Below are 20246 nucleotides of genomic sequence, written 5' to 3'. Positions count from 1 at the left end.
GCAATAACAAAGCAGGGCAGTGACATGAAGATAAGTGGCAAAGTAATTGTCTGGTTGAGCCAAGTGTGTCCATACAGTCCATCTGCCAGCAACCCATGCAAATGGACACCAAGCACTGAAGATCTAAGTACCTATTTATGTAAATATATTCCAAATGGTGACACAAAAATACGTAGGAACAAATAATTAGGAAACACAACTAAAAGTTTTTGAGCGTATTGGAGGTAATTATTATGAACAGTCTTAGCGTCTACTGCCAACAAATGAACGATTTTCTTCCTGGTTTTTCTTACTAATTATTCTAAAAAGCCAGAGTTGTGTCCTCAACATTTGATCCTGTAAAAGTTTATCATATAAAAAATACTCTTGATGTAACAAAGGAGCCACATTGCCAGGCCAGTTTCTGAATCCCCACTCCAGCAAAAAAATTGTCTAGAAGCCAATTTTAGCAGCTAAGTGGATTATCAATTTCGAAAGAGAGTCTCTAAGAAGAATAAAGTTAATAGCATTTTACAGTGGAGCAAATAACATATCCAGAGACTGGATCCATGATGCCTTCATTTCATCCTTAGTGAATTGTAAATAGCTTGGTCAGGCAGAGAATGTTACACAGCAGATGAAGGAAAACCCTTCCCTCCTCTCTGTCTCCCAGTTCATCAGCCTATTGAACCTTTATCTGTATGGATCAGAAAAAGACAAAAAAAAAAGATGCTTTCTCTTGTCTTTACTACCACTCACAGTAAGCTCAAGTGACCCAGATGCAAGTAGAGCCACCATTCTGGGTATAAAAGTGCAGAGCATCCCACATGCCTTCCTCCTCCTGCTTTGTGAGAGCAGCATCTCATTCACACAGGCAGTGACTGCAGACATTCCCTGGCACTTGGGGGCTGAGGATGGCACAGAAGAGCCTTCCATCACACATCATGTATGGATACCAAAGTAAAAAGGACACAGCCAGGCTTAGAAGAGAGCCTTAGATTATGTGGTCAATACTTAGTAGCTCACAACTACACAGCCAATTATTAATGGACAGCCAGAAGTGTTTTCCTAGAGCTCAAGTGGTTCAGTTTTGGTGCATAAGGTCACCAGGTCATGCCCAGCTGTCATATATATCTGAAGCCACAATAGCAAGGGACATGCATTAATTTTGGTAAAACATGTGAAATTCATCATCCTGGAGAAAAAAGTTTTACTGCTAGACTTGATGTATGGGTTGAAACTTTTTGCCTTCTGTAAGTCAGTCCCAACTACATGCATGATGTTTTAAAGGGCCTTATTTCAATCCTGACAAATGAGCACCAGATGTTTCTTTTATCTTAGTTGCATTCTATATGCAACTATATATTCTATATATCCAACATTTCAGGCTCATGTTAAGGTCTGAGAAACTCTCTCTGATCCACCTCTTGCTCCTTAAAAAAAGAAAATTGTGTGAGAGAATAAAATAAAGAATAACATATTATAATTCTGACAAAGTAAATAAATGAATGAAGAACTGAAGTCTTCTCACTGGAAGAAAGAGAAGAGAGGTAGAAAAAACCATCTGGGTTCAGTTATCATCCAGCACAGACCGATTTTTCATTAGAAAATCTCTCATGAAGAACAATTACTTCTGCTTTTTTTTTTTTTGCTTATTTCATTATTCCTTTCAAAACAACTGTATTCTGAAAGGTTCTCTTTGACCTACACATACCATGAGCAGGAGGTTAAAAGGCCTGTAATTACAGCTGACCATTCTGGCTTCTCTGCAGATGACAGTGGGGATGAGGCTCCATCCATGGGGAAGAGAGTCCAGTTTTTAGGACTTATTTAATTAACTGTTTTATTTTCTTCTTTTCTTCCTAAAAGCAGCCGCTCATTCACTCCACTCTCGCTGTCCACCTTACCCACTCCAAAGGAGCCTGATCCATTCTGAAGGAAAGCACTCTCCAGGCTAAGCTTTCCCCTGAGCAGAAGCTGACCAGGACACCTTGGGCTGGAACTGCACAGTGCCAGCCAGAGAAAGATTTGTTCCTGCAAGTGCTAAGGACTATTTTCATTCCTGTTAGGCCGAGTCTCCTCTTCATTTCTGTCTGTCCCAAGTACTTTTCCTTGCTTGTTGAATGAATACATTGAACTATCTCCTTTCTCATTAGCAAAGCAATGTAGTATTTAAATGCAAACTTAAAGCAGGTCAGTGTGCAGATACACACTGAGCTAGAGCACATACCAAGAGGCTGAGAAATGGTTCCATTCCTCGATCTACCACTGACTAAATTCGTCACCTTGCTTCAGATTTCACCCATCTGTGAAATGGGATAATGATCCTTCCTTAACTCATAGGGCAAGAATGTCATTAATTTTTGGTCTTGGTTTCAGATTCTTGAAGAAGAGCTTTTCCATTATATCATTTCCCTGTTTTGGCCAGCCCTTGGACTACAGTTGTGACTACAGTTCCAACTCTATATCCTACAAGGTATGATGGCTGGGTTTGGTGCCACCACTCGCAACATGCAGTGCCCTTACAATGAATGCTTTTTGAAATAAGACAAGAGCATTTCAAAGCAAAGCTTTTGTTTGAAACTCTTCAAATTTCAGGAAAGTTTATACTTGACTCCAGATCCCAATTCAGCTGCTTGGGACCATCAAAAAGAAACCTATCAGTGAAAAAGTATATGGATTTGCAAGAAAAGGAAAGAAAGGGGACAGCAGCTGACAAAAAGATATAACAAAGAAATAAGTGAGCAGAGGAAAACCAACAAAAGCTGAAAGATCAGCAAATCTGCATGCAAGGAACTGAACTTGTTTCAAAAGTGGAACTGAAGACTGTATTAAGACTCAATTTTCTGTGGCTCTTGTCTTTTGCCTCAACTGCCCCAATGCCAATGCACTACAATACTGACACATGCTATAGAAAAAGCTGTAGATACTCTGAGTGACTTAGTGGAGCAGTCAGAGATCTGAAATGAATGAGCAAACAGTGCAAATGCCATTGCAATTCACTCCCAGGAACACAGTCCCTTGATGGTTTCCCAGGAACACAGCACCCAGAAGCAGAGGATTCTTTGCTCCTGCCACAACTGTTCAGAATCCCCAGAACACAGAAGGATGTGAAATGATTAATGTTTGACTGTGAATGCCAACCTCCTGGAAAGAGGATGGAGATGCTCTTGCTGCTGCTGCCCCACAACAGGGAGATGGTATACTATAATATATAAATATAAATCTGCACACAGGCTCCACGCTCTGTCACAAGACACCCTTTGTTCCTGCAGCACCTGTGGGTGACCAATCCTACACTGAACCCTAAGATGGAAAAACAAACCCAAAACTGATGGATCAGTCCTGAAAGAAGCTTGGAATTGAATCCAGCTCTCTGCAGGCACAGTTGTAATACACAGTCACTTTTCTAAATTGACATGGCCTGACATTAGTAACCACAAAAATGCATATTCCTGTATTACTCTCTTGGGCAAACACCACCACATAACTTAAATACCATTCTCATCTTCCTCAAACCCACTAGCAAATGAATTATGTAGTGTGGAGCAGGGAGAGAAGGTGACACGTCTGGTACTTGAATGCTGCAGTGCTCATGTACCTGCAGAGCTGGAGCTCCCAGTTAATTATCTGGCCTTTCTGTTTTATGGAAGTTCATGTGCCTTCAAGACCTTAATGAATCAAGGCTTACTTGGCATTCCTCTTGTGTGTGAGGCTGGTGTTGAACTGTGAGTGCTGATCTGAGCTGGGGCTGTAGTACCATGCCACAATGGCAATCAGCCTGTGCTCCTAAATTGTCCTGCTCCCAATGTGCTCTCTGCAGCTGAACTTTGGGCTAGGAAGTGCCTTTTGCAATGTTCATGTGGCATCCAAAGTCATGACCTAATTCACTTCTATCTGAAAGCACAATATGAGGGTGATCATAATGACCATTTTAATATGGCAGGTTTCTTCCCTGTGACACTGTTTTAAAAGCTGTCATTGGAACCCAGAGGCACTCCCAAGGCATTGCTGTGATTAGGGCTGAAATACCCATGCTGACACAGTGCTCCCCAACAAGGACAGACATACAGAAACCTGCCCTCAGTTACTGTTCCACAGGGGCAATTTATCTGTAAATCAAACATGTGGCACACTTTGCTTCAGATTATCCTCTTGATGCACCAAAGCAGCATCTAATCAGCTTTCACTCTATGAAATACAGATTTGTGTCATAAGTGATGTAGGACATAACCCACAATCTCACTCTGCCCTCTCACAGGAGAACAGGAACAATCTTTTCCCATGAAGGCCTAAGGTGTTCACTGTACAGAGCAAATACCAGTGCACAGAGAGAACTTTGAAACCTCTGGGGGGATTAGAAACACTTTGTCAGTCAAAGATTATGTTACAGTCCTGCAGTACTCTATACAGAACTGCAAGACCAAGCTTGATTATTTGAACATAAGGTGAAAGTAGTATATTTTAAGCGCACATTTAAATGAAAGAATTCTTAGAAGAACCCTGGCAAGAAATAGAATAACTTCTTTTACTTTTGGAGAATGTTTACCATTGCGTCATTACAAACGAGTAAATGAGGATTTCTGAAATTCAAGACATTAAAGCTGTATGCCTTAAAATCTTCTCAAAGCTCAACCTAATCAGAGAACTAAGGATCCTGTAATTATATGTAAAAGTCTGTAATTATGTGTAAGAGTTTTACCCAGATTTTCATTCTTGACTGCAGAACTGTGTTAAGACACATTCAGAATGCCTGTTTTGGTTGTTACTCTGCTTACTCAGACAAGTTCCATTGATCTCAAAGAGCTTTGTGTACGTATGAAAACTGATTAAGAGCTGTGAAAGACCACTGATCCTTTGTCTTTAGTTTTAAACCTCAGGGAATCTGATTAATTCTCCTGAACTTCAATTCTGACATTTTTTGCACTTTTAACTCAAGCGGAGACTGCGACTTGAGAAACTTCAGCTTCCAAAAGAAAAGTCATACCTTTTTTTTTTTTTTTTTTTTTTTTTGATCTGACACAGATGATTAGCAGGGAAACTTCCTTTCTGGAGCACAAGGAGTGGCTGAGGGCGCTGTGGGGGCTCAGCCCGGAGGAGGCTCGGGGGGACTTTCTTGCCCTCTGTAACTCCCTGACAGGGTGTAGCCAGGTGGGGATCAGGCTCTTCTCCCAGGAAACAAGTGACATCACCAGAGGAAACAGCCACAAGTTGTGTCAAAGGAGGTTCAGGCTGGACATCAGGAAGAATTTCTTCACAGAAAAGGTGGTCAGGCATTGAAATGAGCTGCCCAGGGAGGTGGTGGAATCACCATCCCTGAAGTGTTCAAGCAATGATCAGCTGTGGCACTTCGTGCTCTGGCCTGGTTGACAAGGTGGTCAACTTAGGCTGGATTTGATCATCTTGCAGGCCCCTCCCAACCTTAATGACTCTGTGGTTCTGTGATTCTGTGAAGTTAAAGCCTTCTGTGCCGTGGTAAGAGCCATGGGCAGTGCTGCAGCCCAAGGAGCGCGGGGTCGGGCAGTGCTGTACTCGGGCTGCCCCTCGCCTCCTGCACACCTCAGAGAAGCGGCAGCCGGCCCAGCCTTCCCTCAGGAGCTTCTACATGGCTGGGCCGGCGGCCCTGGCCGCACCCCACAGCTCACACCAGCACTGCCACGGCAGCACGGCAGGGCACCGCTGCCACCGCTACCACACACCCACATCTGAGGGCTGCCCACAGCGATGGCGCCGGCCCCGCGCCCGCCTGGCCTGTGGGTGAGCGGGAAGGGATAAGTGAGAGGCGGAGATGAAGATGTCAACTGTGGGACGCCAGTGCGGGACGCGGGGCCGGGGGCTCGGTGCTGCTGTCCCTGAGGGCGCTGACGGGCAGGACACAGAGCCGGGGCTCGGTCCCCCTCTCCCTGAGGACGCTGACGGGCAGGACGCGGGGCCGGGGCTCAGTGCCGCTGTCCCCGAGGGCGCTGACGAGCAGGACGCGGGGCCGGGGCTCGGTGCCGCTGTCCCCTGAGGGCGCTGCCGGGCAGGACTCGGGGCCGTTTCCACCGCGGGACGTGTCCCGCTGTCCCTCCCGGCCACAGGGCGGCGGCAGAGGCGCGGGGCCGGAGGGCGCGGGGAGCGGCGCTCTCGGTGGTACCGAGGTCATCACGGCGCGACGGCGGCGGGAGCTGTGTCCGGCTGCTGTGGGCGCGCTCCCCTCGGGATTGTTTTCAGAAAGACATGACCACACAGGTAATTAAAAACACAGCGTTAGCTGAGCTAATTGCTGGCTTGAGGTGTGTGTATGTGTATGTATATATATGTGTATAGGCTGCTCATGTGTAATATTAATTATTTTTTCTTTCTAGTACGGTATTCTCTTCAAACAAGAGCAAGGTGAGCAAACGCTAACGGGTATTGAGCAGTGTTGGTGTTCTGGGATGATGTAAAGTTGATAATGGCAGGTATCTGTGTGAGGAGACGTGGCTATGCGTATATTGGGCATAAATCTGAGTAAGTCAGAGGTAGCTGTGCTGCTTTTTCAGCAGTGATGCTGCTCACATATTTTGGAACAAAGAAGACAGTGACGAGGCTCTCAGAGCGCTCAATAGACCTGAGGAGCAGGGCACGGTCTATTGCCAACATTGCAGCTAGCCAGTTCAGCATTACCAAAACCAGTTGTGATCTTCTATCAAAAGAAAATACTTATTTTTAAATTAATGTGCTTATATTCTCTTTTAGCTCACGATGATGCCATTTGGTCAGTTGCATGGGGCAAAAATAAAAATGATGGTTCTGAAACAGTGATCTCTGGCTCTCTGGATGATCTGGTAAAGGTCTGGAAGTGGTAAGTGCCCCATATTAATCTGTGTTAGGCCTTAGAAATCGTCCGTGTGGAGCAGCCTTGAATTTCCACAATCTGCAGGGATGTTAGAAGAATGGCACGCAGAGCTGCTTCTTTGAGCAAGTTTATCTCCATTGGTGTGTGCCTTCTCTTGGAGTGGTGGCATTCTGGTGTGCTTTCATTTTAAAAAAAAAGAGAATCCTTTTGAAAATGCATTTCAGAGAATACTTAATGTACTTCTAAACCAAAGAATGAGAAATGCCTCTTTTGATGAGACAGTGCATTTGGAGATGTGTATTGTGAAAAAAATAATGGGAATAGCGAGAAAGAGGAAATGACATCTTCCTTTTTTATTGAAAAAAAGATCCTGATAATCCTAATGGAAGTGTGCTTTTGCAGAGAAGTTATGTCTCTTAGGCAAAGCAGTGTGAAGGATGTGCTTCACTTCAGTGGTGAAGTGTGGTGGTGGGGTGGGGTGACTGTGAAGATGTCAGTCATGGTACTTTGTGCTGAGCTCACAGGTCAGCCCTGTGAGCACCCACAGACTGGGGTGTGATGGGCATTTTTTGGTGGGATGGCTTCCAAACTTAGGATGAAGTACCTGCTTGGCAGGAATATGCTAAATTATTGATTTGTCAGTTCTTTAAGTACAGAGAGTTTGTGTGCAGCCCTTCAGGGAGGAATGTGGATTGTTTGTTTTGTGTGAGGTTGGGGATGTTCCCAACAAGGCTTTTCTTTCCGTGCACGGCAGGAACGATGAAAAGCTGGATCTGCAGTGGACTCTGGAGGGGCACCAGCTGGGGGTGGTGTCAGTGGACATCAGCCACACGGGTGCCATCGCAGCCTCCAGCTCCCTGGACGCCCACATTCGCCTCTGGGACTTGGAGACTGGCAAGCAGATCAAGTCCATAGATGCTGGTCCTGGTAAGACACCAGTGCTGAGCTGGCTCTGCAGGGGAACACTGTGACTCTTCCTGGCAGATACTGGGGGACCGAGGTACCTGAGGGCATTAAGGTCTTTGGGGGGTTTAATCTTTCCTGTATTTGCAGAAGTCTTTAAGGTTTTATGAGCTCCACACAAAGCAGCATCAGACAATTTTACAATTTTACAATTTTATTTTTACACACTACTTGTGCTTTCTCAGGTATACATAGTAGGCTTTTTGCTGTATGCATAAAGCAGAAGCTTCTCTTACACATGCATTGGTAAAGGGATATTTGGAAGAAATAATTCAAGTGCTTATTCAGATGGATTTACAAAGGAGCTCTGAATGTTCTTCATAACACTGCAGTGAATTTGAGCCTTGCATCTGATCCTTTTTTATCCAGCATGTCCAGTCCTGAGCAAGCAAGTCAAAACAGCTATCAATGGTAACAATGCTGATGTTCTCCAAGCTGGAATTCAGGGCCCAAGGTCTTATTCCAAGTATTTAATGAGTCCACTGGGACTCAAGAATTTAAGAATAATCTTGCAGTGTTTTAGGCAATTAATATTTAACTTTTAGGGAAAAAACCTGTAAATTACATTGTGCCAGATAAATACATTGCACTGTTATGAAAAATGGTGGGTTTTTACATTCAGTTGCAGGAATGTTATCTGTGTTACATTTGTATATCTGCATTTCTCCTGTACTTTCATCTTCTGTGCTTTGCTACATACTTGTGTTGCTTTTTTCAGTAGTTTCAATCTTTTGGTTCTGGGAAAAAAGTAAGAATTTCCACTTAACTGCTGCAGTCTTAAATTCTAAATTTAACATTACATGAGGATCTCATAAGGTCAGGGTCTTACTAGAAATGTAATATTTTACTAAATGTAAGTAAATAGCTCAAGATATGCTCCATTAGTTACATAGAAGGGGTAACTTGATGAGCTTGTACATTCTTGGGGGGTTACACATCTAAACAGATGCATACAGGACTGACACTGTTGAATAAGAACCAGGAACAGGATCCAGCTAACTGGTTTTTATTTTTTAATACAGTTGATGCTTGGTCCCTGGCTTTTTCACCTGATTCCCAGTACCTTGCAACAGGAAGTCACGTGGGGAAAGTAAATATTTTCGGTGTTGAAACTGGAAAGAAAGAATATTCTCTAGACACCAGAGGAAAGTTCATCCTTAGCATTGCATATGTAAGAAGCACATAATTCCTTATGAGAAATTGCTATTGCTGTAAGATGTTGTAAATAGGTATTTTTGTTTCCATCTATCAGTTTATCTCTGCAATAATATTAGGTGACAGCCACAGTTCCAAATACAAATTGTGTGACATTTCCCCCTGCACATCTGGAAAATATATTTGGATCTTGTTTATAGCCTTCAGGATTTTTGGAGCCCAGGTATCTTGCATAGATTACTATTTGTGAAAAGTTGCCAAGGGAATGTCAGGGCTTACACAGCATAAATACACACAGATGTTGAATCACACTTTTTGTGTTTTATTACAGAGTCCAGATGGAAAATACTTGGCCAGTGGAGCAATAGATGGCATTATCAATATTTTTGATATTGCAACTGGAAAGCTTCTGCATACGCTAGAAGGTATGGTTTGGTTATTTGCAGTACCTAATTCTGACCTCATTTCTGACAAAATTAAAGGATATAATGCAAGTCAGAATAAGCTACAACAACCATGGCAAAAGTGAGTTGACATATTTGTCCATTAGACAGTATTTACTTATTTAGTGTGTTCTGACCTAAACCACTTAAAATATTAGAGGCAGACTGTAAACTCAGGCTTGCATCATAAATGCCTTTTTTAAAAGATACAGTCAGTAAAGCTTAACTAAATTCTTAAAGTGGAGCTCTTGTATTGCAGAAAAGTACAAGGGAATGAAGCCAAGCCAAATGTGTGCTGCCCTGCACATGATTTTTCTTTTTCTTGCGTTATTTGTTCTAAAGCAATTTTTTTGCTAGTCTAAAAAGTAACTGAACATTTTATGTTGTAGAACACATGAATTTTTTTTTCTAACAGATAAATGGGCTTTTAATGTTCATGCAGTTTCTGCCCAGTTGTAACCAAAACCCCAATCACTTAAATCATACTATAAAATATGACATGATTTCTAATAGAGATGCACAGTTGAAAAAAATTAGATAGTCTTTGTGTTGCAGACATGCCTTAACATTCACAGTTGAGAATTGCTGTTCCATTTTCCCTTGTGTGAAGAAGCCTCTGGAGAGAAGGAGGCTTCAGAGGCTGCTGTGCCTGAGCAGGCAGAGCTGTTGTGGCTTGCTGGGTGCTGTGTCAGTGGGAGGAGTGCCAGCCCTGCCCTGTGTCCCTGTCCCTGCAGGCCATGCCATGCCCATCCGCTCGCTGACCTTCTCCCCTGACTCCCAGCTGCTCGTCACCGCCTCCGATGATGGATACATCAAAATCTACGATGTGTGAGTGGCTGATACTGTGAAACATAGAGCTAACCCTCCACTCTCCAGAATTCCTTTCAGCTTTTGGTGACTTTTTATGTAATAAATAATCTTAAATCGTAAAATACTACATCCTCAGATAGTTTTTGAAAGTGTAGAGATAGAAGAAAGCTGTAAATTGAAAACAAATTACTTTTCTTATATTTGCCTGTAGGCAGTAAGCTAATTCTTCTGTGTATCTGTCCTGTGAGCTTGTGTTCACCTCTCCTAAACATCTGTTCTGTGCACAGGAAATCATATTTATAACCTATTTCTGTTGCATCTTGCAATACCTTGGAAGACCCTGGGGAGGAAATGGCCCTGCTTCAGTGGTCTTCACCTGCTAAACCTGCATTGCTTTGGCTTTGGTGAAACTCTTTGTCCTCCAGTCCGTCTTCTTAGCGACTTCTTTTTATGTTAACTATTTGAAATGGAAAAACAGAATCTGCTGTAACACCAGTTCAGCTTGGATGAACAAATGTCCAGAAGTCACCTTCCATTGAACCATTCTTGATTGCACTAGCTAGGGTATATTCCTGTTGCTTTTTCCCTGGAATTCACAAAGCAAATGCTCACGTGTTCTTTCCACAGGCAACATGCAAACTTGGCTGGCACATTAAGTGGTCACGGATCCTGGGTTTTGAATGTAGCATTTTGTCCCGATGATACCCATTTTGTTTCCAGGTATTGAGGATTTTTAATTGTTTTTGATTACTGGAAAAAAAAAAGTGTACAAATTGCAGTGGGATGTGTAATGAAATAACATAAAATTTCAAGGCTCGAGCCAATCTGTTATGTGATACCAGCTGTAGTGAGAGCATTTTACAGAGTAAGTCTTCCCATTGCAGTGTAGTTCCTGACAAGTGAAAAACACCTAAGAGAACAGCAGTTTGATTCTAAATAGCTGAAAAATTGCTCTTGAATCAAGAATTACAACCTAAAGTAGTAATACATTAATCTACTTGAATTTTAGTATTAATTCTTAAAACAGCTGAGGCAGCTAGGGGACGAAGTATATGTAACAGGAATTTCCTTATCCAAAGAACTTGCCTCAAAGAATTTTTTGGTCAAAATGGGAGTCTTCATTTTCACATTGCAGATGTTGGAACAGTACATTTATTTTAAAGGTAGTGGAACCTAGCAGAAGATGCAGTCATTTGCTACTTCATCCCTGTATTTGATGGGTGAAAGAGGGTTTCTTATGTCTACCATATCAGAACCTTTAATGTTTGCATTAAACTTTAGTTAATATATTAATTTAAACATTAATCAGCCTTATTTTTCTTTCAGTTCATCTGATAAAAGTGTGAAGGTTTGGGATGCTGGAACGAGGACCTGTGTCCATACTTTTTTTGACCACCAAGATCAGGTATGGCTGCTATTCCCTGAGTCACCACGTTCCCAGGAGAGCTTGTGTAGTTGAGCACATTTGTGCTTCACCTTGGTGCTGCAGCTCCAGGCTTGCAGTAATGTAGCTTTAGCCTGCTATAATGAAATTTTAAAAGTTGTGATTATTTAGCACTTAATATTGAACTAGTACTCCCAGGTGTATATGCTGATCTCTTCCAAGTCATTAACATTTTTCAGGCCCAAAAAAGGCAATCCTGAGTGGCCTAAGTCTCACCAGACTCTGTTACCTTTGTCTCTGGTTTTACTTATTTCTGTGACTAACACAGCATGTGTAAGGGTGGAAATACTTATTTAAAAGGATGGAATTACTTAAAAAGATGCTTGAAAGCAGCCTGGAAACCTGGGAGTTTTTCCTCCTTCAGTGTCTGTAATACTGGGTGATACCTGCCTGTGAGGGAAGGACTTAAGCTTCTACCCATTTACTCTTTGTCCAAATGTTAGGTGATAAACGGAATAGTGTTTTATTTTAATGGGCCACTGAACAAGAAACAAAGGATATTCTTTCAGATTTTATTTGAATGTTTTCTTCTGTAGTACTTTCTTGCTGGTAAGCTTTTTCTCAGTTACCTGCATTTGTGGGGGTTTTAATATTGGAGTACCAAGTGGGACTTGCTTTCCCCTGTTGTTTAGCTATTGTGTATGGTCTCATTCAGTCTGTGGCAGACACAGATGTGTTAGTTACTGGGAATGCTGGGTTTGGGTACTAATCCAAAATAGTGTACAAGATTACCCAAACCATACAGTTGTCAACACACCCATTCTGCATTTCACATTAATGTGCTAGGGAGCCTTCACCCTTCCTGATGTCATTCTGATGGAGATGGGTGTCAGGTAAGAGCCTGTGCAACTGTCTTAGATCAGAGTGACCTGAATTTTTCTAAGTTTTGTACTGGTAGGTAAGTAGTTCTCTGAAAGAGCTCAAGGCTAAACCCAGTTCTGTTCTTCAGTCTGTCATGGTCTCAGTCTGCATGACAAATACTTCCTCTCTTCCTTTTCTGCACTGTACTCTTTTTAGCAAGGGCTGCAGGATGGGCAGGAGTGAGAATGCTTGGGTTATTGATGCAAACTGAGGTGAGCACTTTTCAGCCCTGCCCGAGTATCTGTGGCTGGGGTAAGGCACAGTCAGTGGGAGTGGTGTAGGAGCTCGGCAGGCTCCTAGAGGGCAGTGTCCTGCTCTGCTTCGGCGGCCGCAGCTGCTGGTGAAGCAGAAGCCACAACTACACCAGTGCTAATTAGGTGACTTTGCAACAATCTTTCCTCTACTGCTTGTAATAAGTATTACTGCTGCAAAGATTCTTTATCTTTGTCCTCTCTGGATAAACTTGCATATGTCTTATTTACAGGTTTGGGGAGTGAAATACAATGGAAGCGGGTCCAAAATTGTGTCCGTTGGTGATGACCAAGAAATTCATATTTATGACTGTCCAGTGTAAATGTCTTGACTCAGATGCTTCAGTAAATCTCTTGTAGCAGTTTCAAGGGACTGCTACTGTTCTATGTCATTTTTTACTATGATAAAAGCATTGATACTGATCTGCAAAAGCAGATCCAATTTTGATTTTGCTTAGCACAAGAGAAAGTCTTACTTTTTTAAAATAAAAGCTACAGCTCCAAGTCCTTGTGTCTAATTCTTGGGGAAAAAGTATTTTTGGAAACAGGTAGTCATGGGTGAAGTAACTGCTCAGCTAATCACCCCTGCCTTTTAACATAAATAGACCAGAGCTATGGCCTAAGTGTTACAGCAGCTTATTTTAGCAGAAGGAAAATGACTGAGGCTGTGTTATAGATATGGGAAATGACAGCCCAGCTTGTCCTGCTAGTGAGTGCAAGAGGATCACTTAAGCTGAACACCTGTTTCAACAATTGTGTGGCATGGACCATTCATCATGGTTTCATTTCACTAAAGGGGACTACTTGTTTCTAACCCTGACTTAATACAAACACTACCAGCAAAGAGGTAAAACGGAAAAAAGTTTTAATGGGATCGCTGTACTGTGGTAGCATGTATGTTACAGAACAGCAGCAGTACACCCAGTGCAAGTGGTTTTGGTTTATTCATTTTAGTTAAGGCACAAGTATACAATGCCTAGGAGGAAGTAAAAACCCTTTCTAGGAAGGCTGAAATACAAAGCTTGAGCTTCTGAAAGGTCAAACTTTTATTTGCAAGTATTTGCTTGTATGTAACACATTAGAGGACAGCTTGTAACCTTGGGTCACACACAGCGAAGCAGCTGAAGGAACGCTACTGTAAACCCACAAAACACAGGAAGAGGGCTAAGAGGCAGAGAGGAGGGCATGCACAAAATGCTTCTGAAATACAAAATGAGACAGGTATGAGTGGTGCAGCTAACACAAATAATCTAGACTAGATGACAGAAGTCTGAGCTTAGAAGAACTTGTTTAAATAAAGGGGGTTCCAGAATGGCTTAGAAAGTACAAGAGAAGCACGAGAAAAGGTGAAGTACTATTTATTAGAAGTTATTCTGCTATGTTTTATTCTATGAAATTAATTTTCCAGTATGAAAGTATTTACATAAGACACTCCACTTAGCCTCTATCGATATTGCCAAAGTCTTATAGAAATAGCACAGGTGAATAAATTGAGAACCTTCACAGCAAGGAAAATTCATACCAACTTGGTTCTCAGCTGTATGACATTTGCTTTATATAGAAAGACTACAAGAACACAATATAAATTAGTTACAAAAAGGTGATACTGACAGCGCAGCAACTCAATTTGCTGAACACAAAAACCACAAGCAGTGGCTATTACAGCCATGCAGTTTTCATTGTGAAAATTTACATCTTAGATGACATCTGCTCCACCTTGCTTTAAGATGCCTGGCATTGTACTCCTGTTCTTGGACCCTCCTCATCTTCTTCATATGCTTCTCCTGCACTGTTACGGTAGGTTTGCTCATTTGGATCAAAATCTTCAAGGTCTACCTGATCCATCTCATCTGTAACCATAACATCTTCTCGTGAAGGAAGCAGAGCCTCCAGCAGAGACAGTTTCTCCCTTGGGAGCCAGTAGTGCTCTGGAAACTGGACCTACAATTTTACATATTTAAAATGAGTATTTATTCATGTGCAAACATGAGTATATTGGCTACAGAAAAGCATGCAGCTTACCAAAAACTGTATGATCAGGCTGCCTTTGTCCATTGGAGATTTGTAGACAGGCATCCCTTCATTGTAGATACATTTTAGGTCACCATGTTTTATCACTTCACCTATGGAGGCAAGAGCTGTAAGTGGGCTGCTGTGATGGGATGGGCATTTCACAGCCACACAAGGCAGGGCTGGACACTGTTCTCATGGCACCTCAGGGAGATTGTAATCACTTCACAGCAAAGACCTAAACCCAAGCTGTACACAACTAAGGCCATTTAGACTATTTCCCCTGCTATAAGAGAAATCAGCTTTTCTTGGCACAGCCTTCAGGCTGAGTGAACAGATAATTAAGTAGAATTAAGATTCTTTCCTCTTTAATATCTTCCTGGCTATCCACCAGCTGGGGCAGAGGTTTATTAAGAGGTATTTGACAGCTTTAGGTGTAACTGCATGTTTTAGAGTAACAACAACAAAGAACCAACTAGGTTAAGTGACTGCCTCATGAACCTGTTGCATCATCTGGTTAGGAAAAAACCCAACCCAAACAGAACAATCTCCCCCAAAACTCCAGTCCAGGTATAATTAAACCAATTAGTTTGCACAGTATTAGTACTCTTAACAACCTACCTGGCCTAGTAGATATGACAAGAACTCGGTTGTCCAGAGTTTCAATTGTCTTTCTGAAACCACATAAAGCCTCTGAGAGTTGAATTCTCATTTTTGTGATTAAGTCATGCCCTCGTCTCTGAAAGACACTGTGATCCTTTTGGTCAAGCACAATTATAACATCACCAGGCTCCAAATCAGGCTCCTGGTCACCTTCTCCATGAAATACTATCTTCTGACCATCTTTCATACCTGAAGAAAAGAAACCCATTTATTCTCTGCAGAACTATAGACTATTATTGACTATTATTTGGGAACCAATACAAATACACAGTTCTTACCTTTATCAACATGAACTTCTATGATCTTTTTCTCTCTTACAACCTTACAGCCATTGCAGTTGTCACATCTGTCTTTTGGATTTATTCTTTCACCTTGGCCTTTGCATTCTGGGCACACAGTTTGGATTTGCTGCACCATGCCAGGTCCAATCTGCTGAACTATAACTTGCATCCCTCTTCCTTTACACACAGGACATTTTTCTACTGCCCCTCTCTTTCCGCCATAACCTTTGACAAAAGAATTAAATTGCATCTCAGTCTCAAAAAATTACAGTAGTCAGGCTGGAACTCGCTGACTTCAAGAGCATGGTTAGGGTAACTTAAAAGTAGTTCAGTAATGGAATTTAGCTGCCATCACAAAATATACCCCACAAGCTGGAGGTTTCTACAAACAAAATGTTTATACAGCTAATTGTATTAGCCTCTGCCCCACCCCAGTAACTCCTGGTTTCCAAGGAACTGCCAGCATACCAAATTCAAGACATGAACATTCCATTAATACTTGGAAAAGAACCTGCTTATGAAATATTTAACAGCGTACTAAGATATAAGACCTTATTAAAATTTACCTCAAAGAGGACCAGTCTAGGGAGTACTTAGTAACTGTAAAATTAGTAGCATAACACAAGCTAGTCTTCCACCCACAGCAATTAAAGAAGTTTTACAAAATAAACATTTACATCCAAGTTCTGGGTGAAGATAATTTTAATTTAGGTACCCCTAACCGCAACTCACGGTGAGTTTTAGTTTGCCATTAGAACAATCATTTTGTAACACCGTCGAGAGACTTACTTTTGGATAAATGTAAGAATTAAATACCCTGGCAGACTTCCAGGGATCAGGCAAAGAATGAAGACACAGAAAAGTAAGAAAGCCTTCAGACTTTCTTCTCAGCCTCAGACAAGCCATACAAACAACTTGAAGAGGGATTTGAAACCACTACTTGTGTTTTTTTACCTTCACATTTTGCACAAATAACATTCTTTTGCAGCGCCAGTTTCCTTGTAACGCCATTATAGAGGTCTTCAAGAGATACACCTAACTGGTGCACCACATTTTTGCCTTCAGAGAAAAAAAGGGAAATATTAATACTTGTTCAGCTTTTGTGAAGATAAATGTTCATGCACAGTCTTACTGAAGAAATGCAGAGTTCATTCCAAACTTTGAACACAACTCAGCCCCCTTAAAAGCATGTGCAATTCCATCAGCTTCAGCTAAGCTCCACCCATTTATTTCCAAACATAAAGGTTGAGCTGTAATTAAAGCAAAGCATCATCAAAGCCACCCTATCCCTACTCCTAATTTTATAAGCTTAACTGAAACAGCAAGATGCAAGGACACTACCAGCTTCAGATCTGTCAATTTAGAAGTTGCTGTTTATGCCTGCCTATTCATTTCCATGCCACTTCATAGCATCATTTCAGTGATTTTACAGCAAGTTACTACTTGCTACTTTAACAGGCATTGGGCTTGGAAAGGACAAAAATCATATCATGCTTTTGGTAGCACACTGTACTCAGTTTCATGTAATTTCTCCCAAATATTTTAATGGGATTTAAAATTACTTAAGTTTAAGTTGATGGTGTCCTTTGAAGCAAATTGCCCAAAAACATATGCGCAAGTGAGGCACAGATTTGGAAAAAAGGAACTTAAACAGGTCTAAATCAACTGCTGACTTACTGATGTTTCCCCCTCCCCTACAGACTACCCATTCCCCCTTCAACAAAAAATAAATAGAACTTAGCAGAAAGATGGCTATGGCTAAGCCACGTTATCTACTTTATTAGACTCTTAATGCTAGAGTAACTAGAACAATCATAGTTTACTTATTCTATTGTTGCAACAAGTAATATCCACACTATGTGCACTCAGCAGAACAGCAGTACCATAGCACAGGTGTTTTATGCTTAAGTGCATGGTTAGAGTTTCTAGAACTTGTTTAGAACTGTGTACCTCTTCTCTCTCTATTCATTCGGCCTCCACCACCAAAGAACATGTCAAAGATGTCCATGGGTGAAGAGAAGCTGCCGCCACTCAGGCCTCCTTCTTTAATAGCCTGCTCCCCACCCTGGTCATAGAGGTCCCTTTTCTTTGGGTCCGACAGAACTTCATATGCCTGGGATATAAGTTTAAACTAAAAAGAAAAAAGAAGCTCTGAACAACTATGACCAAAAGGAAAAGTAGCCCTCTCATATACAACTCCATCTACAGATCGAGCCACTACAACACCCTCTTGTAGCATTCGTTTCCAAAAGGAAACTCCCTGGGTAACAGGCTATAACAGCACACTTTTGTCCAGGAAAACCACCCCTCTCCTCCCTCTCCCCCCTCCTCCCATGTTTTAAGTGGGCTTAATTCAGTCACATCCACCTTACAAGTATACACCAACTGCATTTTGCTGATTGTGGTAGTTGCAACAACCATTATAACCTCTAAAAATCCATTTAGAAAGGAATATGGTGCTATCCCTGAAGTCCTGCAGGTGCCCAACTGCTCATGGCCACAGCAGCGCCAGTCAGCCTAGAGCTACACAGGGATTCTCCATGCCTGCTGAGCTGGTACATCCAGCTACAGCAGAGATTTATGTGACCAGACACGGGTGTTGCTTACTCATCACAAACACAAGGACTTAGATACAAATCAAAACAATTAAGGATTTTTCTTAAATAGCTATGAAGAATTTCCTATTACTAAGATCACCAACTGAATTTTTAAAAAGAATTTGCTGTTACTGGAATGACCACTTCAATTTTAAGATTTCATTTACTCATGGCCATGTAAAGTGGTGTAAGCAAAAAAAGCAGGCCCCAAATAAAAGCAGGAAAGGTTGTCTTTGACTATGCTACTGTTTGAGTTCTATAAATTAGTATTCTAGAGATTAACATAAGGTAAATATGGACCTTCTATTCCTATATTAATGTATTAGTAAGCCAGCTTTTAGATAAACAATCCCATCATTCATGTTTTCCCTAGTTCTCCAATTGTGGTGCTCGTTTATCATCCAAGTCAACACAGGCAGCTGTGCGGGTCTGTGTTGACAGCATGTAAAATAGTTCCCTTGTAAGCAGCCCACCCACGTACAGCCCAGTGATTTCCCGGGTATAGTTACCTTGGACATCTGCATTAGCATTTTTCTCTGAAGAAAACCCATCCAGCACAACAACGCTGGCAGCTGGATCCACTACCAGCCTTTTAAATGTCTGACAGCACAGTGACCACTGGCACACTAGAAATCCTTCCAGCTTTGCCTGTTTTAACCAGCTCCTCTAAGGACGATCTTCCAGCGTAACTACAGGGAAACTAGTATGCGCCACATCAAAAAAAAAAAAGAAATGCTGCATCCCCTTTGCCACAGGCCTGCTGCCAAGCTCACATGTCTAAACAGAGATATGGAAGTAGGGGAGCCTTCACGCACCGGCATTACGCTCCAGAAAGGGCAAAGCAGAATCTGAGTTGGGACTTAGTGCACACTGGCTGTAACAACGGCCTGGCTGTGGGGGACCCGCGGTGCTTCCGCGGGCAGCCCTCCGGAGGCGCCAGCCTCCGGTTCTCCCGGCAAGGCCGCCCATGGCGCGGCCTGGCGGCGCCAGTGATGAGCCCGGTTCAGCCCCGGCCCGCCGGAGAGCCGGACGGGGCCTGCGGTGAGCCAGGCTCGGCCCCAGCCCGCCCGAGAGCCGGACGGGGCCTACCCCGCGCAAGGGCCGTAGGTGTCGCCTGGAGCGCCGCTGCCTCACGGTGGGTAGGTGGTTGGCCCACAGGCCTCGGCCCAGCCCCGACCCCGACCCCACGTACCCGCTCGCCCTCACTGGGGTTCTTGTCGGGGTGGTACTTCAGCGCCAGCTTGCGGTAGGCGCGCTTGATCTCCTCGGAGGAGGCATTGGGCTTCACCTGCAGGATGTCGTAGTACTCCGTCTCCTTCACCATGGTGGGTGCCTGTGGGAGGACGCGGCACGTTACCCTGGGGTTACCCTCGGCTTATCCCGCCCAGCGCCCCGCCGAGGGCCCGCGCTCACCGCTGCGGTTACTCCGCTGCACAAAACGCCACCTCTACCGCTCCCCGATCCCGGCGGCTCCGCCTCTTCCGCAGGCTTTATAGGAGCCCCGGCCGAATCTTCTGGAATGACGCCGCGCGTGACGTCACGGGGTTGGAACGGTCTAGAACGGCGGCGCGTGACGTCACCGGCGGGGCTCGCGGGGGGAGGAGCCTCGGGCCGGGCCCGGGTCTGGCGCTCCGTATTTAATTTGCGGCGGTCCGGGCTGCGTTTAACCGCTCGGGCTGTGCGGCTGGGGCTCCCCCGGAGCTGTGCCTGGCGTGCCCTGAGTACAGCTCACACAAACTGTGCTCGGGCAGTGGGGTACCGGGCAGTTAGCATTGCATGGGAGCTGTAAATTATTATCTATGCTAATGTGGTAATGCAAGTCTATTCTTTCCTCTTCTTTATCGCTTTTAGATTTATATGTCATACTGTTTTTCAATAAAAGTTCCAAAATACTAATTTTTTTTATATGGAAGCTTTAGATGTACTTTCCATTAGTTAAAATGTGACTATTTTATGGAGCTGAAAATAT

General features: G+C 43.1%; 2 protein-coding genes across 2 annotated transcripts; one reads left to right on the top strand and one right to left on the bottom strand.

Annotated features, from left to right (window-relative positions):
- Window positions 1-6130: 6130 nt before the first annotated feature.
- On the top strand, window positions 6131-13230 carry SKIC8 (SKI8 subunit of superkiller complex). The gene is made up of 10 exons (XM_054272545.1): window positions 6131-6210; window positions 6327-6354; window positions 6700-6805; window positions 7554-7726; window positions 8785-8933; window positions 9249-9342; window positions 10095-10188; window positions 10798-10890; window positions 11497-11575; window positions 12960-13230. The coding sequence occupies exons 1-10, from the start codon at window positions 6199-6201 to the stop codon at window positions 13047-13049; spliced, it is 918 nt and encodes a 305-aa protein (XP_054128520.1). The 5' UTR covers window positions 6131-6198; the 3' UTR covers window positions 13050-13230.
- Window positions 13231-13646: 416 nt separating this feature from the next.
- On the bottom strand, window positions 13647-19737 carry DNAJA4 (DnaJ heat shock protein family (Hsp40) member A4). The gene is made up of 8 exons (XM_054272543.1): window positions 19691-19737; window positions 19470-19610; window positions 17631-17811; window positions 16635-16739; window positions 15678-15905; window positions 15358-15588; window positions 14749-14849; window positions 13647-14667 (listed from the first exon to the last, which is right to left on the bottom strand). The coding sequence occupies exons 2-8, from the start codon at window positions 19599-19601 to the stop codon at window positions 14449-14451; spliced, it is 1197 nt and encodes a 398-aa protein (XP_054128518.1). The 5' UTR covers window positions 19602-19610; window positions 19691-19737; the 3' UTR covers window positions 13647-14448.
- Window positions 19738-20246: the final 509 nt, after the last annotated feature.

This window comes from Melozone crissalis, unplaced genomic scaffold (assembly GCF_028551555.1).
Source record: "Melozone crissalis strain CALT ecotype California unplaced genomic scaffold, PUWL_Pcris_2 ptg000014l_1, whole genome shotgun sequence".
Taxonomy (NCBI): domain Eukaryota; kingdom Metazoa; phylum Chordata; class Aves; order Passeriformes; family Passerellidae; genus Melozone; species Melozone crissalis.
Note: the sequence above shows the minus strand (reverse complement) of the source record. Positions and strands in the feature narration are given on the sequence as shown.

What these genes read in the sequence shown, in the direction of transcription:
- SKIC8 (XM_054272545.1), top strand. An exon ending in GCTTCTGCATACGCTAGAAG is followed by an intron (nt 9,343 to 10,094) that starts GTATGGTTTGGT and finishes CTGTCCCTGCAG; the next exon opens with GCCATGCCATGCCCATCCGC. An exon ending in TTTTTGACCACCAAGATCAG is followed by an intron (nt 11,576 to 12,959) that starts GTATGGCTGCTA and finishes TCTTATTTACAG; the next exon opens with GTTTGGGGAGTGAAATACAA.
- DNAJA4 (XM_054272543.1), bottom strand. Translation starts at nt 19,601, where the DNA reads ATGGTGAAGGAGACGGAGTACTACGACATCCTGCAGGTGAAGCCCAAT. An exon ending in TGTCATATCTACTAGGCCAG is followed by an intron (nt 14,850 to 15,357) that starts GTAGGTTGTTAA and finishes TTGCCTCCATAG; the next exon opens with GTGAAGTGATAAAACATGGT. An exon ending in GCCTGATCATACAGTTTTTG is followed by an intron (nt 14,668 to 14,748) that starts GTAAGCTGCATG and finishes GTAAAATTGTAG; the next exon opens with GTCCAGTTTCCAGAGCACTA.